Below are 25,332 nucleotides of genomic sequence, written 5' to 3'. Positions count from 1 at the left end.
TATAATTTCCCCTTTCTAATTCATTTCTTGTCACTTTTTTCTTTATAGAGTCTCAACAGTGAAGGGGAGACATATGAAGATATAAATGAAATGAGGTAAGAAATATGCAGCTCTGCAGATATGGCGGTTCTCTGATTCTTGGGATCCCACAACTGAAGTGACAGAGAGACAAAACATAAACAGAGTAAGAGGACCTGAGAGTAAATGGCAGACACCATTGCAAAACCGTGGACAAAAGATCCAAAACCTGAATTTGCAACTTTATCATCTTCTAGGCCAGGGCAGGGCTAGCCAACATGTTGTCCATCAGATGTTTTGACCACAGTTCCCATCAGCCAATATCGTCAATCAGGGATGATGGAAGCGTCTGTCCTGCAACATCTGGGCTAGGTTGAGAAGGTATTGGCTTGGATCCAGACTTTGCTTGCAGCAGCAGAAGAGGGAAGAGGAAAAGTGGCTTTGGCTTTATCTCCCTTGTGGCTTCTAAAACTCTTCTCCTAAGGGTTTGTGGGCACTCTGGAACAGTGAAGGAGGGCACCAGAAAAAATTGATCTTCCTATGTTGAGCAAAAGATTCCTGCATTTCAGAGGGGCTGGTGGACTAGGTGGCCCTCATGGTCCCTTCCAACTCTACCATTCTATGATTCCAGCAGGCTCTAAAGGTTGGGTCAAAGGCCTTCTGCACATGGAAGGAGCTCTTCCATTTGTGGACAGCGATCAGAAGGTCGGCGGTTCGAATCCCCGCAACGGGGTGAGCTCCCGTTGCTCGGTCTGTGCTCCTGCCAACCTAGCAGTTCGGAAGCACATCAAAGTGCAAGTAGATGAATAGGTACCGCTCTGGCGGAAAGGTAAACAGCGTTTCCGTGCGCTGCTCTGGTTTCCCAGAAGCGGCTTAGTCACGCTGGCCACATGACCCAGAAGCTGTACGCTGGCTCCCTTGGCCAATAAAGCGAGATGAGTCCCGCAACCCCAGAGTCGGTCACGACCGGACCTAATGGTCAGGGGTCCCTTTACCTTTTACCTTTAAGCTTAGATCCAACCCAACAGCAACCATTGAGCACATGGCTCCTGATATGGTCATCTTTCAAGAGAAGTGAAAGAGACCCAAATGTTTGTCCCCTGCTGTTTCTTGAGTTAAGTATCAATCACTTTTTATTTCGCAGACCTACATCTAGAGATGATGAAAGGAAAAAGGAGAAGGAAGAAAGGAAGAAATCAGAGAAAGAACAAAAGGAGAAAGAGAAAAAAGAGCAGGACATCAGGAAGAAGTTCAAAGTAAGGCTTAAACTAGCAATTTTTTTTTTTAAAAAAAAACTTTAATGAAAACAAATACATTATCCTTTAGCATTGTTAAAGTTACTCTGTTTGAAGAGATGGGGGATAAATTCAGTTCAGTTCACATTAACAGGTGAACCTATTTAATTCACACTTCCTGAAACACCAAGCAAACAGACAGCCTCCCTTCAAAATTTGCACTTCTCTAAATCTTGCAGTGTAATTCTCCAGGAGACTAATGTGTGAAAAAAATCTATATACTACAGTAAAGAGTGCATATAAATGCATGCTCTAGTGAAATTAACATTAAAAAATGCATTCTATTAGGGAAAATTGCTTTGCAAAAATGCATAAAGGTAAAGGTAAAGGGACCCCTGACCATTAGGTCCAGTCGTGGCTGACTCTGGGGTTGCGGCACTCATCTTGCTTTATAGGCCGAGGGAGCTTCCGGGTCATGTGGCCAGCATGACTAAGACGCTTCTGGTGAACCAGAGCAGCGCACGGAAACGCCGTTTACCTTCCCGCCGGAGTGGTACCTATTTATCTACTTGCACTTTGATGTGTGCTTTCGAACTGCTAGGTTGGCAGGAGCAGGGACCGAGAAACAGGAGCTCACCCCATCGCGGGGATTCGAACCACCGACCTTCTGATCGGCAAGTCCTAGGCTCTATGGTTTAGACCACAGTGTCTTTATAATTCCATTGCAAAAATGTCTGAAACAGTGATGGGGAATAGCAGGTCCAGGGGTTGAATGTGGGTCTCCAGTCCTCTCTACTTAGCATCAAACTCAGTTCTCCTCAGGATACATCTTGTTTCCCTGACTGACACTTCTTTGTGCCCTCAAGTAGACGTGATTGCGATAATGCCTCTTGCTTGCCTATAACACCTCTGACTTCTGTGCATCTGGAATCAAATCTGGAATTGTGTGTAAGAATCACATTGTGCCTCTGGCCATACCCACTATTTGATTCTGGTCCTGCCCACCACGGACACATGGGAACCAGAATGTTGGCAGTGAGAGAATGCAACTCTCAGGCTGAAAAAGGTTCCTCACCCGAGGTCCTGACTCCAATTTGTCAGTTGTGGTTTGTCCATGCCTGTTTCCCTCTCTCTCCCCCCCTTTCTCTTGTACAGTATTAATCCTGACCATATGTGCAATGCTGATTTACACCCATTTCTTATCCTACTTCTGTGTAGCTCGTGGGCCCCATTGAAGTCATTCACCAGGCCCGAGCTTGCACAGACTTCAAAGGAGGGAAGAACGATCTGACGTTCAAGCAAGGAGATAACATCGAAATCATCCGCATCACTGACAATCCAGAGGGGAAGTGGCTGGGAAGGTCAAGAGGCTCCTGTAGGTATAAATTATGCAAATTTAAGAGAACTTATTTTAATATGTTTAATCAGAGTAATTTATTCTGATCAGAAAATTTGGGTTCACTCACCATTTGGAGTATTTGAAATGTCGCTAGTCCACAATTCTTGGCCCTTGAAGACGTATTAGTATATTCGTTAAAATACTTGAAACCTGCACAACAAAGAAACGAACAGCAATTTGATTTTAAAAAATTGCACACCATGCAATGAATACCATTCTATATTGCACAGTGGTTTTTAAAGGGTGTGTGTGTGTGTGTGTGTGTGTGTGTGTGTGTGTTTAATGCAGCCCTTATGATGTCTTGTTATAAAGTTTAAAAGAAAACAGCTGCATCTTAGTCATGAAATGTGTTGGGCTTTTGCTTTCTAGATGGCTACATTAAAACAACCATGGTGGAAATTGACTATGATTCATTAAAGCGAAAGCCGCGGCCTTCTGTCAACATTCAACTGAGGCAACCAGACAGTGACCAGGAAGTGTATGATGATGTCGGGGAACAGGATAGCGTCAGCAGGTATGTCAAAAGGGATGGCCACACCTGTGTCCAGTTCTAGTGTGGCTTGCAGTGCAATCTAGCCCACCTTTCCTCACAACAGGAAGTCATAAGGAAATAGTTGTTTAACATTAGTAAGGTGAACATTTATTGTAATTTCTTAAAATGAAGTTATTGTTACACTATTTTTAGATTAGTAGTGGTCTGTAGGGCAAGGTGGTACAGGGAAAGGACCCCTGTACAGTTAAGTTCAGTCCTCGATATATTTCTGGACTACAACTCCAATCAGCCCCAGTCCACATAGCTAACTGGAAAGGATGGTGCGAGTCCCAGCAAGAGCTGGAGGACACCATATTGGCAACCCCTGACAACAGGCCTGGTCCAGCAAAGCAATTGTTACCTTATTTATTTATTCATGGATTACCAGTTTGAATCACATTTGCCATTTTCTAGGCAATTACCTGGCTTTATGTGGGTTATAGAATATTGCAGACATTTGGGTGTGGGGAAAAAACATGGACTTTTCAGTGCATTCCTATATGTGTGTGTCTTCTTTGGATTTAAGTCCCACCATGTTCAAGGGAGCTTACTCCCAAGCAAGTATGTTAAGAACTGCATTATTTATTGCACTGTCTTCTCCTTTAACTTCAACCATTTCCCCTCCTCCTTTTGTTTTCTCATGGCCAAAGTGGAAGTCAAAGTACTGCAGGAGGTAAGTTCTGCTGTTCCTATCTATCCAAATTTTGAGGTTTGTGGGTCATGGGGCCCATCTTTTAGCTACTTCCCAAGGTATCAGTTGGGGTATGACCAGGGTTTGTGATATCTACCAGCAATCAGCAGACAAGCCATATATAGTCAAAGAAAAATAACAGTCCCCAAGCCTTCATACTTCCTCCTTCAATATTCATTTCTAAACCAATCCTGTAAGCACCAAGGTGAATGCCACTTTCAAGATTAGCAAATCAAAGCTACAACTTTCTGAGACTTTTCCCCTCCATCCCCGCTCCCCCATCAGCACCAAGATGACCCAGAAAGGCTTGTCCTCCTGCTAAAGCAAGCATGGAAAAGCCAAGCTCTCCAGAGGTCGTTGGACTCCAAATCCCATCAGCACCAGCCAGCATGGTCAATTCTCAGGGATAAAGGAAGCTGTAATTGAAATAGTGCAAACAATATCTCCTGGTTTTTTTCAGTAGAAGCAGTACATACCATTGAGGATTGTTGTTGTTCTTATTATTGACATAGCTGTCAACATTTCCCCCTTTTTAAGGGAAATTCCTTTATTCCGAATAGGATTCCTCGCAAGAAAGGGGAAAAGTTGACAGTTATGATTATTGATAATTTCAGTATTAATGTTTTATTTTACTTTATGTGCATTTTGGAGGTAAGTAGCCTAGAGACAGTTTGCATTAGGCGACATAAACTGAAACAATAATAATCGAAGTAGTAGTGATAATAATACTACTCTGCTTTTGCCTTTTTAAAAATTTTAAACAGGATTCCCTCCTCCTCCTCCTCCCTCTGATGATGTTTATGATGGGATCGATGGCGATGATGATGCACAAACAAGGTAAGCATTAATAGCCAACAAAATAATGAAAAGCAGATGGAGAATTCTTGTTTAGTTCTTGTTTAAAAGATTATCTCAGGATAAAAATATTAGCCCTCGATTAATGCATGATAAAATGGTATCAGCTGGGTAGGGAGTGTGTCTTAGAAGGGTGTGGACACAATGTTTTTACCATGGAATTAATTGCTTTGGGTGTTGTTTTAATGAGTCTTTATTGTTTTCATCTCCTTCACATGGATTGTATTAAGGCATAGCCTTTTTCAACTTCTTTAATTCTCAAGCAGGAGCCAGTAAGCCAGAATCTGAAGCATGGACGGATGTTTGTGTGGCATCAAAACAATGGCACACCTGACTCTTTAGACCCTAGTTATCCCTTCATTATATATTCACCCTCCATAGAAATCCACACTGATGCTGGTGAATTGCTCTGATCCTGGGATCACAGATTAGAGTCACAGGGCAGATCAGGAGGTCCATGTACTAAGAACTTGGTCCAGCTGTGTTTGTATGAGGCTCACACTTCATGCTATTGCAAAAGTCGGGTGCCTTCCCCTCTCTCTGCTGAGTGGTGACAAAGAGCCCATGGGGTTCCATGCACTCACCTAGGGTCTGTGGCCCTTTGGAGAATTGAGACATGGTGGAGACAGTCGTAGCTTTAATAAATGTTATTTATTTGCCTATTTACACCTTCGGAAGGGGAAGGCTGGCACTGTGGGTTAAACCACAGAGCCTAGGACTTGCCGATCAGAAGGTTGGCGGTTCGAATCCCCACAACGGGGTGAGCTCCCATTGCTCGGTCCCTGCTCCTGCCAACCTAGCAGTTTGAAAGCACATCAAAGTGCAAGTAGATAAATAGGTACCGCTCCGGCAGGACGGTAAACGGCGTTTCCGTGCACTGCTCTGGTTCGCCAGAAGTGACTTAGTCATGCTGGCCACATGACCCGGAAGCTGTACACCAGCTCCCTCGGCCATTAAAGCGAGATGAGCGTTGCAACCCCAGAGTCGGTCACGACTGGACCTAACGGTCAGGGGTCCCTTTACCTTACCTTTATTTACACCTTCAGTCTGCAAGGAGGAATTCCAGATCTTACAGCACGTTCCTTTCAAGAGGGACTTGTACCCCACAGCAGCGCTTGTACCCTACAGCCAACCACCCTCCTTCCTCCTCCTTCCTCCCAGCAGCCCTTGCTCCCAGACTCCCTTTTCCTGTCACCTCAAGCATACAGTTTCCTGGCAACCTTTCAAACCCCTGTATCCTTCACACCTCAAGGGGGAGGGAAGAGTTCTCTTGTATTGCAAATGGACCTCTATTGTTCTTTGATGGCCTCAGCTCAGTCAGGTTGTTCTGCATAAGCTAGCTCAGGAATTCCTCTGCAGCTTGTATTGTCCCTCCATATCCCAAACAATCAAAATCCTAGCCTTTATCAATTTATAGGATTTAGGGGGTTTAGCATTTAATTTTTTGGGCTGTTGTTGTTGCTGCTGATGTGAATCCAATGCCCCATCCCAAAGTCATTTCAAATATCTTGTGTTTCAATCTGCAATGTGATAATTGCGTGCATACTCCAAAGGTCTGTGCCACATGGTGAAGATAAGAGTGACTCCTGGCCCCGTGGGCTTTTGAAGAATCTGTTGAAGGGAAAAGATTTCCCCAAGAGAAGTATACGAGAGGCAGCAACTAAAATCAATGTGACAGAAGATAATGGAGGTTCCTCGTAAGAGACTGCTGTGAAAGAAAGAAAAATAACCGGTTCACTAAAACTAATAGCTAATATACGTGTTGATCATGCGCTACTAACAGCTTCTCACAGCAGCCTAACCAGCCACATAATCGTACCACACGGCAGATAACCAAAGCTATGAAACCACCACATCCCTTTTCAAAGTTGGCCCATGCTCTGTCCTTGAATACCTCTTAGCTTAAGTCATAGGTACCTGTTTGCAGAAACAGCTTCACCATGAGGCGAGGTAAGATGGCCAACTCAGGTGGCATTACGGGTGGCAGAGTTGGAAGTAGGCAGATCTGGCCCATAGAATAAAATCTGTTGGCTTTGTGTGTCTCCTATTTATTTCAGTGGGATCTGCAGAGAGAAACTTCCTGGTAGAGCATGATGCATGATCATCAATGGAAAGTGGGGATTACTCTGGATTCTACCTCAGGGACCTAAATGTCTTTGGCTGAAGCTATGTCTGAAAAGCTAGGTCATGGCCCAAATTTTGTTCCATCGCCGGCAATTTTGTTGATGTGATCCAGTCTTACCCATGACAAACAGTTTATAATTTCACATATTTAAGGGACAACAAATTAGTTGCAGTTGAATATGTGAAGGAAAGCACACCCACACGCCCTTTGTTTTTGTTATCCAAGATAAAGTGGCTTCAACAATTCTTCCTTTTGTTATCATGTACACAGCCATATCCCCATAATCGTTTATATCCTGGGATAGGAACTGATCATCTGATTGCAGTGCTTAATGAAAGTTATTATTTGTTTGTTTCTAGCAGGACTTCTTCAGCAAAGCAAATAGGAAAGGGTAAGTAATAAGATCAAAAACATGAAGCAATTATTAAACTGTGATTGAGTTCCTATACCGTATTTTTCGCCCTCTAGGACGCACTTTTTCCCCTCCAAAAATGAAGGGGAAATGTGTGTGCGTCCTATGGGGCGAATGCAGGCTTGCGGAGAGCTGCCTGCACCCCGAAGCCTGGGGCATGCTGAGCTCAGCGCCCTTTGGGCTTCGCACGACTCTCTGCAAGCCGTGGGAGAGCTGCGCGAAGTCGCACAGCTCTCCCACCTCTTGCGGAGAGCTGCCTGCACCCAGAAGCCTGGGGCGCGCTGAGCTCAGCATGCCCCAGGCTTCGAGCTTCGCGCAGCTCTCCGCAAGCCGTGGTAATCCAGCTCCTGAGAGGCTTTGTAGGGAAGGAGCTTTTATTTATTTGGTGTTTTATATATTTGGGGCTTCCCAGTAGTGATGTATGGAAGTGAGAGCTGGACCACAAAGAAGGCTGATCACCAAAGAATTGATGCTTTTGAATTATGGTGCTGGAGGAGACTCTTGCGAGTCCCATGGACTGCAAGAAGATCAAACCTCTCCATTCTGAAGGAAGTCAGCCCTGAGTGCTCACTGGAAGGACAGATCGTGAAGCTGAGGCTCCAATACTTTGGCCACCTCATGAGAAGAGAAGGCTCCCTGGAAAAGACCCTGATGTGGGAAAGATGGAGGGCACAAGGAGAAGGGGACGACAGAGGACGAGATGGTTGGACAGTGTTCTTGAAGCTACCAGCATGAGTTTGACCAAACTGCAGGAGGCAGTGGAAGACAGGAGTGCCTGGCGTGCTCTGGTCCATAGGGTCACGAAGAGTTGGACACAACTAAACGACTAAACAACAACAATATTTGGGGCCTGAGTTGCAATGATTATATATTATTTTTCATTTTTAAAAAAACAAACAAACAACCCACCGCTTTCTGATTTCAGATTCTGGAGACAGTGATGTCTATGATGATGTAGAGCCAACTGACTTCCCTCCTCCGCCAAAAGAACTTAGGTGAGTGAACATATGAAACAAGGATGTGTGTAATGGCTACTGAGGGATGGGGAGACGCTGATCTGTTTGCTGTTACTCAAGGGCCTCACAACACGTGTTGTAAGTGACAGGATTCACAGCTACGGTGCGGGTTTCTAGAACGGGTCAGCAAACTTTTTCAGCAGGGGGCTGGTCCACCGTCCCTTAGACCTTGTGGGGGACTGGACTATATTTCGAAAAGAAAAAAAAAATGAACGAATTCCTATGCCCCACAAATAACCCAGAGATGCATTTTAAATAAAAGCACGCATTCTACTCGTGTAAAAACACCAGGCAGGCCCCACAAATAACCCAGAGACACATTTTAAATAAAAGGACACATTCTACTCATGTAAAAACACGCTGATTCCCAGACCGTCTGTGGGCCGGATTTAGAAGGCGATTGGGCTGGATCCGACCCTCGGGCCTTAGTTTGCCTACCCATGTTCTAGAACTTTAAATACCAGACACAGCTTAGGGTGAAGCGAGGAGATTGAAACTTCTCTTTGCAACTCTGCAAACCCAGACGCTTAGAAAGTTTGTATGAGTTTTAATTTGCTTTAGCTTATTCTATCGTGGTTTTACCCTTTTCTGTATGCTTTAAATTGTGGTTGCGGATTTTTAGTGATGATTTTATTGTCTTGTGGTTTTTTGGAAAGAACTTTGAGGGTCCCCCCCCCCTTACAATCAAGCAATATGTAAATTTTATGAAATAAACAAACAAACTGGCAAGTATTAACCGCTCTCAATCTTAACCTGATAACTGCCATTTGTCCATATTTTAATTTGTCTGAATTAATTTTAAGATGTATTTTAATTAATTGATGCCTGTTTTTATGTATACTGTGTTATTTATATGATCTTAGCTGCACTGAGCCTGGCTCCGGTCGGGGAAAAAATAAAATTTATTATTATTAAACTGTGATCTTGGTAAAACATGCCCTCTGCCACTTCGCTGTGATTTATCATTAGAAAATCGCCTTCTGTTGGGTCAGTGAAATACTAATTGCCTTGAAGGGGAGGGAGGGAAAATTTAAATATCTGTTCCATGCATACTGCATTCTTGATTAAATCCTCCGCCACATTTGGTGTTTAATTTTTTTTAAAAAAAACCTAACGATGTCATTAACAAAAGGTTAATTATGAAACTTTAATAAATATCATTTAAAAAACAAAAAAAACCCAAAAGGTTAATTAATTGTTTAATTAATTAGCTTGTCCTTTAGCTAGGCTTTAATTGACAACCAATAAAATAAAAACAAACCTAATCTTTATATTGGCGATCTTGATTTTTCTTCCTCTTCTTCTCCTTCTGTTTTGCAACCTGACGCTTTAGCATAGCAAAGGCCCTGAGCATAGCGAGAGCCAAATCAGATGACCGTGATTCGCAGAAACTCAAGAAGATGGAGAAAGAAGAGAAAGAGTTCCGAAAGAAGTTTAAAGTAAGACCTTGGTTTCTTAAAATTGTTTCTTAAGGGAGCGGAGCTAATGGCATAAACCAGAGCAATAAAACTATGCAAAACACTAAAACAGCATAAAACACCAATCAAAATGAGAAACATGTCCAATTTTGTGAAATTGCCACAGCCACAAATCACATTACAAGCCTTAATGAGGTTTACAAAAAAAATAAAATCAAAAAAATAATAATCCCAGTTTTAGCTCACCTGCCTAAAATTAATTTGGCAGATTTCTTGTGACAGAAGGACAGAGTGCTTTAATTGTGCCAGCCTAAATTTCCCAGTGGGACACGGGTGGCGCTGTGGGTTAAACCACAGAGCCTAGGGCTTGCCAATCAGAAGGTCGGCGGTTCGAATCCCTGCGACGGGGTGAGCTCCCGTTGCTTGGTCCCTGCTCCTGCCAACCTAGCAGTTCGAAAGCACGTCAAAGTGCAAGTAGATAAATAGGTACCACTCCGGCAGGAAGGTAAACAGTGTTTCCGTGCGCTGCTCTGGTTCGCCAGAAGTGGCTCAGTCATGCTGGCCACATGACCCGGAAGCTTTACACCGGCTCCCTCAGCCAATAAAGCGAGATGAACACCGCAACCCCAGAGTCGGTCCATGACTAGACCTAATGGTCAGGGGTCCCTTTACCTTTACCTTTAAATTTCCCAGTAGGTGCTGGAATCTCTCCTATAAAATACTGAAATTTTGAAAGGGCCCCATCATGGGGCTAACAGTGGTGTGTGGGTGTGTGAAATTTACAGTCTCTCTGACACAGTGTTGCTGTACAGATTTTTTAAAAAAACCCTGTGGCTGCTTTGACATAAAACCAGAAGGAAAAAACAGGGAGGGGGATCAAAATGGGCTGCTCTTTTCCATATTACTGCTGTCCGCTGCCATTTTGTTTCTGGCCCCATTCCAAGGTGCTCGCACTGGTGTTCAAAGTCCTAAACAACCTAAGCCCCAAATGTGTGACAGATAGCCTCATTTCTTCAGGCCCTCTTGAGTGTTTAGATCAGGGGTCAACAACCTTTTTTCAACCGTGGGCCGGTCTACTATTCCTCAGACCATGTGGTGGGCCAGACTGTATTTTTTTTGGGGGGGGGGAATGAACAAATTCCTATGCCCCACGAATAACCCAGAGATGCATTTTAAATAAAAGGACACATTCTACTAATATAAAAACACACTGATTCCCGGACCATCCGTGGGCCGGATTGAGAAGGTGATTGGGCCGCATCTGGCCCACGGGCCTTAGGTTGCCTACCCCTGGTTTAGATGAGCAGAGAGAGCCCTTTTGGTAGTTCCACCTCCTACAGAGGCATACGGGTGGTGCTGTGGTCTGAACCACTGATCCTCTTGGGCTTGCCGATCAGAAGGTTGGCAGTTCAAATCTCTGCAACGGAGTGAGCTCCCGTTGCTCTGTCCCAGCTCCTGCCAACCTAGCAGTTTGAAAGCACACCAGTGCAAGTAGATAAATAGGCACCGCTGTGGCAGGAAGGTAAACGGCGTTTCCATGTGCTCTGGTTTCCATCATGGTCTTCTATTCCGCCAGAAGCGCTTTAGTCATGCTGGCCACATGACCCGGAAAGCTGTCTGTGGACAAACGCTGGCTTCCTCAGCCTGAAAGTGAGATGAGCGCCACAACCCCATAGTTGCCTTTCACTGGACGTAACCGTCCAGGGGTCCTTTACCTTCTACTTCCTTCAGAAGTTTGTGGAGTGTCCTGCAGGAGGGTGTTATCTGTGGCAGCCCTTAAGCTTTGGAATTCCCTCCCCTCACAGGTACATTTGGCACCGTCACTATTCAGCCTGGTCATATGCTGAAGACAAGTCTCTTTGCCCTCGGCCATTGACACTTGAGACATGTGCTTTTAGGACCAGCCTATTCCTGTGACTGCGATTTGTTTTAACTGTTTTAAATTCTGGATTTTAAACTGCTGTAACCCGCTTTGGGACCTGCTAGTGTAAGAAATCCAACAAAAACAACGCCAAATGAGGAGGCTTTCTGAATTTTAAAAAGCTGAGCTTCTGCCATCAGGTTATGTCCATAAGTATTCAGTGTGCACCCCGTCAAACTCAGTGTGTTTTACTTCCTTGTGGACTAGATTTTTAATTCAAAATGTTACACAATGACAAGAAAGCTTTTATGAAAATCTGTTTGGGAGAATGAGCATTTATCTTCACTTCCCCTGGGGGAAAATGTGTGAAAGTGGTGCACTTCCCCATTCTAAATACTATCAATGAAGCTCATTATGACTACGAGGGGAAGTTATTGGTTGTCTCAGGAGAGCATTTGAGGACTGGATCCAGAGGAAGTGCAAACCGTATTGTTTAGATGGTTGCATGTCATTCACGTAGCACCTTCCTGTGAACAAAACCAGGTACAGTATCTGTAACTGTAACTATTATTATTATTATTTATTTATACCCCGTCCATCTGGCTGGGTTTCCCCAGCCACTCTGGGTGGCTTCCAACAAAACACTAAAAGACAATAACCTATTAAACATTAAAAGTTTCCCTAAACAGGGCTGCCTTCAGACATCTTCTAAAAGTTTGGTAGTTATTTTTGTCTTTGACATCTAGTGGGTGGGCGTTCCACAGGGCGGGTGCCACTACCGAGAAGGCCCTCTGCCTGGTTCCCTGTAACTTGGCTTCTCGCAGCGAGGGAACCGCCAGAAGGCCCTCGGCGCTGGACCTCAGTGTCCGGGCAGAACGATGGAGGTGGAGACGCTCCTTCAGGTATACTAGACTGAGGCCATTTAGGGCTTTAAAGGTCAACACCAACACTTTGAATTGTGCTCGGAAACGTACTGGGAGCCAGTGTGGGTCTTTCAAGACCGTTGTTATATGGTCTCGGCGGCCGCTCCCAGTCTCCAGTCTAGCTGCCGCATTCTGGATTAGTTGTAGTTTCCGGGTCACCTTCAAAGGTAGCCCCATGTAGAGTGCAGTGCAGTAGTCCAAGTGGGAAATAACCAGAGCATGCACCACCCTGGCGAGACAGTCTGCGGGCAGGGAGGGTCTTAGCCTGCGTACCAGATGGAGCTGGGAGACAGCTGCCCTGGACACAGAATTGACCTGCGCTTCCATGGACAGCTGTGAGTCCAGAATGACTCCCAGGCTGCGCACCTGGTCCTTCAGGGGCACAGTTACCCCATTCAGGACCAGGGAGTCCTCCACACCTGCCTGCCTCCTGTCCCCCAAAAACAGTACTTCTGTCTTGTCAGGATTCAACCTCAATCTGTTAGCCGCCATCCATCCTCCAACTGCCTCCACTGTAGGCCTTGCATTCCTGTAGGCCATACCTTTTCACGGGGTGACCACTTGTGGACCTAAAATGGACATACCTGTGTAAAATCCAATGCATATAAGACTGTATTGTGTGGTCAATTGAAGACCCTCACTGGATTTAGCCTCCTCTTTCCACAGTAGCCAGCTAGGGGATTCAACAAGCTGGGTGAGTGGGCAATAACCCTCTCCCCAGGAACTGATATCCCAGAGACAAAACACCTCTGGCATACCCACCAACATTTCTCTGGTGACAATAGGGACGTCCCATCCACTATGATAATGTTACTATTTATACCCCACACACCTTACTGGGTTTCCCCAGCACTCTGGGTGCCTCCCAACAGAACACTAAGATTAAAACTTCAAACATTAAAAAACTTCCCTAAACAGGGCTGCCTTCAGATGTCTTCTAAAAGTCAGCTTCCAACTTATATAAAAACACAACAAATTACTAAACATTAAAGAAAACTTCCCTGTATAGGATTGCCTTCAGACAACTTGGGGGGGTTGGATAACTCCATACCCTCCAACATTTCACCAGTGAAAATAGAAACATCCTGAGGAAAAGTGGGACATTCCAGTATCAAATCAGAAACCGGGACGGTTTCTCTAAATCAGGGACGTTCCTGGAAAATGGGGACACTTGGAGTGTCTGCTCTGGTCCTGGAGGCAGTACATAACCATCAGGATTCATGGGTGTTGCTAGCATTATCCACCATAAATTTGTCTAATCCCTTTCTAAAACCAGCTAAGTTGGTGGTCAGCCCTACCTGTTTTGGCAGTGAGTTTCCATAGCTTAACTATGCACTGTGTGAAGAAGTATTTCCTTTTGCCTGTCCTGAATCTCTTCACCATTCAGCTTCGTTGGATGGCCCTGAGTTCTATTACGATGAGACAAAGGGGGAAACTTATCTCCATCCACTTTCTTCTTCTTCTTTTTTAAAACTTTATTCCAAAACCGAAAAAGAATTACAAACATCAAATTCAAAATCCATATTCGTTTTGTAACATAAGCCTATTACGTAGTTGACTAAATTAAAATATACCTAATTGCTGTATATAAATGCAAAGCAATTAGAAATATTATACAGTGGTACCTCAGGTTAATAATAATAATAATAATAATAATAATAATAATAATTTTTATTTATATCCCGCCCTCCCCAGCCAAAGCCGGGCTCAGTACTTAATTCGTTCCAGAGGTCCATACTTAAACTGAAACTGTACTTAACCTGAAGTACCACTTTAGCTAATGCTGCCACCGCGCCGCCGCGCTTACTTAACCTGAAGCACTATTTCTGGGTTAGCGGAGTCTGTAATCTGAAGCGTATGTAACCTGAGGTACCACTGTATTATAATTTTTTATAAATTCCCCTATAGCCCCCACTCCCCTTCACCCATGTGTGATCTCAATATTTTTTTTTACTTCTTCCATCTTGTTGTGTTGTTGTAATTTAATAATTATTCAATTGATTCTTTTATTATTTCCTTGCTTACCCCTGCACTTTTACACATTTATCTATTAATATTCCAGTTCTGAAACCATAAATGTGTGGCAAACCCCTTGCTATTTCGTGACTGTTAAACACTTGCACTTTTAAGAGCATTATGACCCAAAGATAGGACAGGCCTGCTGTGTGAATGGGGACAGAAGTCATATTCTTTTGCTTCCTACCAGGCATAAGGGCATTAACAACCATGGAATCCTCTCTTAAAGCCATCCAGGTTGTATACATCATGTCTTCTTTCCCAGTTCTGTCCTTTGAGCATCAGATTTTTGTAGACTCCATGCCAGCCCACCGGGTTTTGTTCTGGCTCACCTACACCAACAATGCCAATGGGCCCAGTATCCTTGGGATTTAAAAGATAGCTTGAGCGTGTCTTGTTTGTAAGAAGAAAGGTGAAATATACTCTGAGTCGAGAGTGGATTTCATGCTCTTTATTCAGCTCATAGTGGTGAGGAGGAATGAATGTTCCCCCCAAATATCTGCTTTATATACATTATTTACACAATGGGCTGCATGTGATTGACTAATTCCGGGATTCTCCTGTAGGCCAATCTGGTTGTGGATTCACTTCCACCTGGAGCTGGATTGGGTGGCACCTGTGGACCAATCATACTGCTGCATTGTTGTAGGACCAATCAGACTGCTGCATTCTGAATCCTATTGTCCTAGGATCAATCAGACTGCTGCATTTTGGATCCTAGTGTTCTAGGACCAATCAGACTGCTGCATTTTGGATCTATTCAACTCAGTACATAACAAAAGTGTGGTTTTAACTTTGCACATAATGCTTTTTTGTTTGTGCAATCAACCTTTATTTTGATTTTCACAGTATGAAGGTGATATCCGAGTTCTGTATACAACAACCATATCCCGAGCACCATCTGCTAAGAAGAAAGGCTCAAAAGACTTACAAGTGAAGCCAGGAGATTCGGTTGAGGTTATAAAGAATGTGGATGATACTAAAGTCCTGTGCAGGAATGAAGAAGGGAAATGTAAGTACCAAAACATAAGGACAACCTGCTTTATGGTACACAGATAGCAAAAGGTCCAGAGGCTCTTTATGTGTCCCAGAACACTGGGATCTAGATAAACATTACAAGCAATTGCCCCAAATCATATTCAGATTAGTCATAGAACTTACTCTGAGCAACTGCTAACAGAATCCTAATTTCCCCTATTATTTTTTAATATATCCTTGCAAAAATCCTGCATATTTTCTTCTATCCAGGGCATGCCTTTGAAAGCAGGTTCAAGTAATTCACTGTAGAATTAAATAACACACTAGCTTCTGAAATTAAACCCACAAAATACTGTTCAATGCTCTTTAGTGCTGTTGATTTTACTCAGTCCACCTTGAGTGAAACCATGATGCCTAAGTGACCTGCTAATAGTTTCAGTGGGTGCATAAATAACTGCAAAATTAATATACCATGCATGTGCATTATAGTTGAGGGAGTAAGCAAGGAGAGACAAATATAAGCTTTCTCTAATGAGAGATTGTTTCTGGGCTACAAGGCTGCAAAACCATTGGATTCTAGAGGGCTGCAACCAGCCTTAATATGGCTCTGATCTGATCGTTGTGTTAGCAATAGTAGTTTTGTTGCTGACTAGTTCACATCCAGAACTAAACTATCAATAAAAACAGTTTGCCAGCATCTTTGTGCATAGAAAAGCCAGGTTCCAACATTTTGTCAGGTTTTAGTGTCTCTAAGAAATGACCATATGAGCAATGCTGTGTGCAGCTGAGGAGGAGCAGGACTACAGATAAAGGCTTATGCTTAACTCTCAATGGATGGGGTCACCAAGAGCAGAAAATAGGCTTGGTCTCCAGTGTAAATGTCCAATGTGGGACGCGGGTAGTGCTGTGGGTTAAACCACAGAGCCTAGGACTTGCTGATCAGAAGGTTGGTGGTTCGAATCCCCGCAACGGGGTGAGCTCCCATTGTTTAGTCCCAGCTCCTGCCAACCTAGCAGTTCAAAAGCATGTCAAAGTGCAAGTAGATAAATAGGTACCACTCCAGCAGGAAGGTAAATGGCATTTCCGTGCGCTGCTCTGGTTCGCCAGAAGCGGCTCAGTCATGCTGGCCACATGACCCGGAAGCTGTACGCCGGCTCCCTCGGCCAATAAAGTGAGATGAGCACCGCAACCCCAGAGTCTGCCATGACTGGAGCTAATGGTCAGGGGTCCTTTTACCTTTACCAATGTCATTAAATGTCAAATTAAAGTGCTAATCGGTTGCAGTGGAAAGTGTCGGATAGCATTTGCTTGATGCAACACAAGTTGCATCCGCACTATACATTTAAAGCTTATTTATACCACTTTAACCATCATGCCCCCGCCCCCTGAAAAATCCTACAGCTCTCAGCTGCCTTAAACTATGGTTCCCAGGATCCTTTGAGGGAAGCCATGACTGTGGTATAAGGGTACATAAATAAGAATGAGTTATCAATAAATACCTAACGTTTTCTAACTTTCCAGCAAACCCTGTGCAAACATGTCTGAATGAATGATCAATAAACAGCCCACAAGACCTCTTCTTCTTCTCTCTCCCCCTCTCCTCAGTGAGAGTATGGGTTGTGGAATGACAGGAATGTGGAGTGGGGCTTGTGACCTTTCACTTTATCTGCCTACAAATGTCTTAGAAAGGGGGAAGAGGTAGCATTCCCCTGAGGACTCACAAAGGATGTCCGGTCGCTTCAGCCAACAACATGATATTTTGTGATGAAGGATAAGGACATCATCCCAGTGTCTTCCTGGGCAAAGATTCCTCTAATGCAGATTATAAAATAAAGGCAAATTTCCTTTATTTTTCTATATATCCAAGAAGAAACATTCAGGCACATTCAATTTCCATGCATATTATTGAGACTCTCTTCCTGCAATGCACAAACCCCACATTTATGTCCAAATGTGTATAATGAAACTGTGGCAATTCTCATAATTGCTGTAACCTAGATTTTTAAGAATTTATATATATTTAAAATATTAGGTGCTGCTATTGGATTTTGCCCTTCTTTTCATTCCCCTCAAAGCAGATCAGCCATACGAGAGCAGAAAACTATTTAAAATCCCACCCCCCCCAACCAGGCATTCTTCGCATTTTTTTTGATAGTGAAACTAATGACAGATGATGTGGCTTGGCTATCTGCAGAACAACTGAGCAAACTCCACCCTCTCTCACAAGGCCTGAACATCTGCCTTGTCAGCTTCCACAGAAATTGTCGGCAGCTGAGGGGGTTCGTTATTATTTCTGGTTTCGTATCCCACCCTTTCCCAGAGGCTCAGGGTAAAATGTAGTATTTGAAATCTTTTAAAAAATAATAATAACCATAACCAATCCCCGAGCCATCGCTCAGCCAGTAAAATAGCTAGGATATAAGGTTGCCATTTCCAGCTTTTTTGCCCGGCCCTATTGTTAGGCAGTGTGAAGTGCCTGCCTCAGGCCACAGATACTGGGAGATGGGGATGTGATGAAGGGCAGAGCTGGGTGTGCAACATGTGGCTTGCCCTGTGAATCTTAAATGCCCTCCAGGCCCGCTCCACCCAAATGTAACCAAGGATGTTGTCCTGTTACCCGTGTGTTGAAGTAAGACCCATCTTCTGTCCATGAAATTCTGAGAGAGGGGCCTTTTTTCCTTCCTCTTGGGTAGCAAAATGCCTTGGGAGCAGCTGTGCTTTGCTTGGGCCAAACTAAGTAAAGGTAAAGGTAAAGGGACCCCTGACCATTAGGTCCAGTCGTGACCGACTCTGGGGTTGCAGCGCTCATCTCGCTTTATTGGCCGAGGGAGCCGGCGTACAGCTTCCAGGTCATGTGGCCAGCATGACTAAGCTGCTTCAGGCAAACCAGAGCAGCGCACGGAAACGCCGTTTACCTTCCCACCGGAGCGGTACCTATTTATCTACTTGCACTTTGATGTGCTTTCGAACTGCTAGGTTGGCAGGAGCAGGGACCGAGCAACAGGAGCTCACCCCGTCATGGGGATTTGAACCACCGACCTTCTGATCGGCAAGTCCTAGGCTCTGTGGTTTATCCCACAGCGCCACCTATGTCCCGGGCCAAACTAAACCTCATGTTAAATGTGCACTTGCATTTAATGTGAGCTTTTCCTTCTAATTAATAGGCATGAGGCAATCAGGATTTGGACAAAGACACCCGTAGAAGGAGGTTTAACCTTTTAAAAAAAATATTTTATTTTTTTACCAACCACCAAAACACAAACAGTGAAACCCCCCAGGCAGCTGATACATTGGGTATTCAATATTCAATAATATACATATTCAATAATATTCAATAATAGCATATTCATATCAACCATATGTACACTTCTATATACCTTAACACTCCTCCTTCCACATGTTTTATTTAACTTTTAACATTTTAATTGCCCCAAATTGTTCAAACCTACTCAAATAATTCAATATCTTCTCAAACCAATCCTCTTCTTTCTCACCGACCTTAAACACTTTCATTCTATGTAGCTTCACAGTTAGGTATTCTAAAATTATAATATTATTCAGTTTTTTCCTCCATTGGTTCACCCCTAGCTCTTCTGCATTTTTCCAATTACTCGCTATAACCTGTCTGGCTGCAATTACCATCAATTTTACCCATTTGCATTCCTCTTTTGTTTTTAACTCAGTACTACTCAGGGTAATAAGAAGCATTAATTTAGTTATGTCCACGTTCCTTCCCACAATTCCCGATATTTCTATACCAATCTGTTTAACAAAATTCATTAACAGACAATCCCACCACATATGACTGTACATTCCTAGAAGGTTTAACCTTTTATCCCAACTCTTTCCCCGGTGAAATATTCCACACAAAAGGAAGCAGCTTATAAGCTGTGGGAGGGAAGTTGCCAAATCCTGAGGCTAATAGCAGCATTGGGGAGGTGGACCATTGAAGGGATGGAAGGAGACACCCCCTCCCCACATCCCTTCATCACTTCATCGCTTTGGGAAGACCCAGGGCTTTAATTTGGAAGGAGGAAAGAAAACTGGACAAGTTAGGCTGTGTCCATAAAGCAAATCCTTCCTGCCCCCAAATCCTAGGAACTGCAGTGTGTTAAGGGTGCTGGGAATTGTATCTCCCTAAGGAGCAAACTACAACTGCCAGAATTTATGTATTTTTTCAAATTTAATTCTTTATTGATTAAAAATTTACATATCTATACAAACATTATATGCTATCTCTTTACAAATGAGGAAAAATAAAATTATGTAGAGAATTGAAAATTTCTAAAGGAACAAAAAAGAGGAAAAGGAAAAAAAATTAAGAAATAACAAAGATACAAAGTAAAAACAAATTCTGTCATGTTGTGAGAGGATTTGCTTGTTCGCTTTGAAGATTTATCCCCTGACTTTGGCCCAAAGAATGAAGCTAATTGGCTGAGAATTACAGAAGTTGGAAATAAAAGTGAAACAATTACAAATTTAAAAAAGCATAGCACAGTCGGTTGCATGTTGGTGTCAGTGGCAGGGTCGGGGAGATACTGCAAGATCTCGCTGGAAATTGATGCCAGCAAGCAGGGTGCCCATGGCTTGGGAGACAGCTGCTTCACCCTACCCTACGAGCCCTGCCCTTCTGGCTGCGAGTTGTGCTTGGATATGCTACCACTCAGATCCCCTGGGCAGTAAACAATGAAATACACCGTATTTTTCGCTCTATAAGATGCACTTTTCCCCTCCTAAAAAGTAAGGGGAAATGTGTGTGCATCTTATGGAGTGAATGCAGGCTGCGAGGCTAAGCCAGAAGCCAGAACAGCAAGAGGGAGCGCTGCGCAATGCTCCCTCTCGCTGTTCGGGCTTTGCCGTGTGAAGCCTCCGCAGGGCAGCAGGAAGCCTTCATCCTGGCTTTTGTGGGAGGTGGGAGAAGGGATAGAGCATGCGGCTCTGTCCCTTCCCCCACCTCCCAGAAAAGCCCCCAAGAGCTGCCCTCCCTTTAAAGAGTGCACGGCTCTTGCGGGAGGGGGGGGGGGAGCCAGGAGGCTTGCTTTCGCTGAAGCCAGGAGGGCAAGAGGGATCGGTGCGTACCAATCCCACTTGCTCTCTTGGCTTCAGGGATAGCCCTGCAAAGCCTTCTGAGCAAAGATGGATGAGCGCTCTCTCTTAGCTCAGGATGCTTTGCATTGCTTTCTTATTTCTTGTTTTCCTCCCCTAAAAACTAGGTGCGTCTTATGGTCCGGTGCATCTAATAGAGCGAAAAATACGGTAGTTCCACTGGGGCACATTTGACTGCACATCCCTCTCTTCTCCCCATGCATGCCCCTTGTTCTGTGGGCTGCCTGTCCCCTTTGGAATAGATGGAGGGGGGCATAGCGAGAGGAGAGGGCGGGGAAGTCCTGTTGCACAAGCGGAAAATCCTCATGCTAGAGGAACTACTCTTTTGGATACTTCCCCCATGACAATCTAGTTTATAACCCCCTGGAAAGAAACTTGCACCATATTTGGTACTCTGTTGCATTATAAAGACCCGTATGTAGAGTTCTGGATTTCAGGGTTTGCTAATGTGGGTGGGAAGCAGGCATTAATCATGCAAACCTCAAACAACACAAACATCCCAGTGGTTTTTGCTTCTTTGGGTAGTGACAATATTGCAATAACCACTTCACGCACAAAAAAACATAACATGGGTTGTCTTTAAGGGACTTGCCAGCTCACACTCAAGAAAGACATCCTCTCTAAACAACGCAATGTGATTTATATATTTTGTGCGGCCTTGACACTAAAAATCGATGATTTGCTCTGAAAGGCTTGCTAATGGCAAAGATTATCTTGATGCGAGACCGGAAAGGGGAATAGAATACATTCGTTATGAGCTCATTTCCCCAAGGGAGTTGTCCTGAAGTTGTGGTATTGTCCCTCCTTTAAGGGGAAGTCTTCCTGTCTTGAAATGAATGACAGGAACTCAGGTTTCAAAGGCCACCGAGGGAGTTCCATTATCAGGTTCAGAATGTTTGCCTTGCTGTTTTCAACTGCTGCTGTGCAAGAAAGAAAGTACAGTATCATTCATTATTCCTATTTTTCCAGATGGGAAACTGAGTCACAAAGGCTGCAATGCGCAAGTCAAGCATAGTCCTTTGAAAAGTCACTCTGAAGGAAGTTCTGAGTGAAGAGTTCTGAAGGAAGCGGGCCGTGGAATTCTGCCAAGGCCCTTAGCACAGCAGGAACATGACAGACAGATTTTATTTTTGTACTACAGCAGTGACAGCGGTGCAATTGCTGATTCTCACTTACATGCAGGAGAAAGCAGCCTTGCTGCAGGGTACAGAATCCTGTCCCCTGTTTTTAAAAATCATTCTAGCGCTGTGGATGACAAGAACGCATCCTGCAGAGCAACAAAAGACTGGGGAGGAGAAGAGGTTTTTTTAAAAAATTACTCAGTGTTTATTAAGGTTTATGATAGCAAGTTAAAATATTTCCAAGCTCAATAGGTGATGGTATAGAATACTCTTGATGTACATTTCTGAAAATGCCTGTCGCATCCATTCAAACTTATCCTGCTCTAGACAGTTTTTGCTCTGGCAGACAGATGCATGAGTCTTCAGTACACTGATCAGCACTGAGTATGCATTTTCCTTTCCAAGTTTGCAAAACCATCAAAAGAAAGAGGTCAAAGAAAGTGCAATGCATTGCTGTGGGGACAGAGGAGCATCTTCTGTCCCTTTTTGCAATGAGAATCATTGCGCAGCATCACTTTTTCACTTTGAAGGGCTGTATCCGGGGCTTTAGGCTGCTAGCATGTAGAATTGTGAGTCACTGACTGGTAAGTTGTCAGTTATGAAATGCAGCGGAGGCTAGTCCATCAGGTTGCTGCCCCACCAGCCTTGGTCTGCTTGCCTCTTGCCAGGGGGTGGCTATGCCTGTCATTAGCGCCACCTACTGTTGGCCTCCCTGCCTTCCACCCTATCAGTCCCAATGGCAGCAACCATCACTGAGAACAGCCTTTTGCGTGATCTCTGGACAACGATGGTAAAATACAGAAACAAGCTTCTGAATGGGTGGTGGTGAGGTATTTGCTGATTTTTATTTCACAAACCAGTGCTTTATACCTCCTATAATACGTACCTACCATCTTCCTTTCAGATAGCAGGGTGTCGGTTCCAGCTAAATGTCAACACATTTCACAGGCTAGGGGTAGAATCCCTAGAAGGCATGTGTCCTTTCTGCATTATCGTTTTCACCTTCCTGCCTCGTGGTTTTCTTTCAGCTCAGAAGAGTGATATCAGCTTCAGCTGATGATAACTATGTACCTATAATTTGATTTTACAGATGGTTATGTCCGGAGAAGCTGCATAGTGGATGAGTAAGTGCAATGTTTTCATCTTGAAACTTTTTATGATACAGCATGGTCAAAGCTAGTGAAACAGTTTTGCTTCCCAAACAAGGAACCCCACCCCACTACCACCCCAGCAACGCTATGTAAATGAAGACTTTCCCATAGAATATTGCTAAGTTGTTCCTTTGGAAAATGTCACAGAAACAAAAGAAATTCTCAGAATTTAAAGCCAGGTGTTTTTCCTGTTGATTTTTTTTTTTAAATAGGGATAGTGTTAATCATCACTTTCATTGTTTATTGGCATAATATATTGGGTAAAATCCACTCAGAATTTATCCTGTATTGAAATGAACAGCATATGCAACACAATAGCTCAGCTCAATAGCTCAGTTGGTAGAGCATGAGTCTTAATCTCAAGGTTGTGGGTTTGAGCCCCATGTTGGGTGAAAGATTCCTGCATTGTGGAGGCTTGGACTAGATGACCCTTGTGGTCCCTTCCAATTCTACATTTCCATATTCAACATGTCTTGCCCTGCACCTGTTGACCTGTTGCCCAATTTCTTCTTCTTCCTCTTCTTCTTCCTCTTCTTCTTCTTCTTCACATGCTGTCAGGGAACTGCCATCGGAGCTAGAGGCGGAGGGAAGGCTCCAGAGGGATGCCGGAGAGGGTCCCAGTAGGGAGAGAGAGGCAGCCCATCTGCTGGGGAAGGAAATCAGTGTAACACCAGTGGGGAAGGGGGGCAGATGGGGGAATCAGAGAGGAGGCTCCAAGACTCCTCGCCGGAGACCAGCGGAGAGAGTACGGGTCCTCCGCTGCCCACACCCTCCCTGCGCAGAAGGCTTCCACGCAGGGAGACTAGGCGGAGACTAGGCGTCAAAGAACTTTTTTGCTGGAAGAAGTTCAAGAAACGCCCACTGACGGATTCTGCCAGCGACTGAGACAGCCACGAAGCTAGAGGCTGTCCAGTCAGAAAGGGTTCAACCAGGTAACCTAGCCAGGAGTGGCGGCAACCTACGCACGAGCAACCCCTAAACCCATTACACATGCTTTATCTTAAAAACATTTGAATGGTTTCTAAAACAAATTAATACCTTTTTAAAATATACCGTACTTTTCCGTGTATAAGACTAGGTTTTTTTACTCTAAAATAATCTTTAAAAATGGGAGTCGTCTTATCTTTCCCCATTTTCATAAATTTGAGTCCCCCAAAATAGTTGTCGTGTTATACGCAGGGGTGTGTTATACACGGAAAAATATGGTAAGTGGGATCTGACTCTAAGGGTTCATCCTTTTTAAGGTTTAATGTTTTACTGTGTTTTTATACATCTGTGAGCTGCCCAGAGTGGCTAGGGCAACCCAGTCAGATGGGCAGGGTACAAATTATTATTATTATTATTATTATTATTATTATTATTATTATTATTCACACTTCCACTTGACCTGCATTTTGATTCTTTTGCATACCAATTAATTCCCCCCGGGTCTGAGAGCTTTCCTCATTTTTCCATGGCCGTGCCTTGTGAAAATATGATCTTACCCACTGCATAGGATCTTATCAGATGCACAGAAAAGCCAGAAAAGAGAAGCTTTGCTTACCTGAGCTTCAATTCAGGTAAGCTCAGGTTTTCTCAAGGCTCAGCCACAGAACAACGAGAGAATGGACTGTGGTCAAATGGTCCATTCTCCATGGAACATGGTCAAATGGACTATGCTTTTCTATAAGGCAGCTTCCTCTGTTCCTAATATGCGTATGTGAAAGTGACTAAACCAATTGATTTTCTTTTTTCTTTCTAAACTTACAGTGATGAAGAAATATATGATGATATCGCTGATGAAGGTACGTTACACATGTCCAACAGAATTGTAGTGATTTGGGATTGAGTAAACAGAAGTATTTTATTTTGGTTGTGTTCTTTTTATAACAAGTGTAGGCCTTTTTCATACTGTATTTACGTTTACATTTCTTCCCCCCCCCCCCAGGCTGCATATATGACAACGATTAGCTGTGGATTTCCCTTCAGCCTGAGCTTCATCTACTCCGAATCACCAAGTGGTTGATGCAAGAGTGAAATGTATTCCTCACATTGGTTGTTGTCTGCATAGGTACAGCAATTTGGTTAAGCTATCTCGCCAGCTTCTGAACTGTAAAGCAGGTCTCACAATTAAGGCATTGCAATATTGATGGGACATGTCAATATTTTCCTCGATCAGGTTGAGGAAGCAAATCTCCAAACCACTTCCCTCTTCCACCAGTATGGTGAATATTAAATTATTCAGGCAACCACCCAGTTCTCATTTTGCAAATTTATTTTGTTTGTTTCCTCAAAGCATACACTTCTAAAATATTTCACAGATGAAATTAGTCACACTTCTGTGTACTTGATATACCCTGTTCTCACACCTGAAGCATCCCCGGCCTATTACAGCTCTTCTCTGTCAGTTATACATTGTGTTCATTTGCTCACCAGTACTGTATTTTTCCGTGTATAAGACAAGGATTTTTTTACTTGAGAGTAATGTCCCTGCAG

The 25,332-nt window shown here is 43.8% G+C and overlaps 1 protein-coding gene across 3 annotated transcripts in view; it reads left to right on the top strand.

Annotated features, from left to right (window-relative positions):
* Positions 1–25,088, top strand: part of FYB1 (FYN binding protein 1) — a 50,651-nt gene extending 25,563 nt beyond the window's left edge. The window contains exons 6-19 of one of the 3 annotated variants that reach the window (XM_080972518.1): positions 49–95; positions 1,163–1,274; positions 2,472–2,628; positions 3,022–3,166; positions 3,835–3,857; positions 4,640–4,712; positions 6,284–6,427; positions 7,218–7,246; positions 8,193–8,262; positions 9,617–9,722; positions 15,351–15,513; positions 22,797–22,830; positions 24,607–24,641; positions 24,785–25,088. In XM_080972518.1, the coding sequence (XP_080828644.1) occupies positions 49–95; positions 1,163–1,274; positions 2,472–2,628; positions 3,022–3,166; positions 3,835–3,857; positions 4,640–4,712; positions 6,284–6,427; positions 7,218–7,246; positions 8,193–8,262; positions 9,617–9,722; positions 15,351–15,513; positions 22,797–22,830; positions 24,607–24,641; positions 24,785–24,807 (1,161 nt within the window). In that variant the 3' untranslated portion in view covers positions 24,808–25,088. Of the gene's footprint in view, positions 1–48; positions 96–1,162; positions 1,275–2,471; positions 2,629–3,021; positions 3,167–3,834; positions 3,858–4,639; positions 4,713–6,283; positions 6,428–7,214; positions 7,247–8,192; positions 8,263–9,616; positions 9,723–15,350; positions 15,514–22,796; positions 22,831–24,606; positions 24,642–24,784 lie in introns of all 3 variants that reach the window. The other 2 variants (XM_080972517.1, XM_080972519.1) reach the window with 2 other exon arrangements.
* Positions 25,089–25,332: the final 244 nt, after the last annotated feature.

This window comes from Podarcis pityusensis (assembly GCF_964106645.2).
Source record: "Podarcis pityusensis genome assembly, chromosome: 11".
Classification (NCBI taxonomy): Eukaryota; Metazoa; Chordata; class Lepidosauria; order Squamata; family Lacertidae; genus Podarcis; species Podarcis pityusensis.
This window is presented reverse-complemented; position numbering and strand designations above follow the sequence as displayed.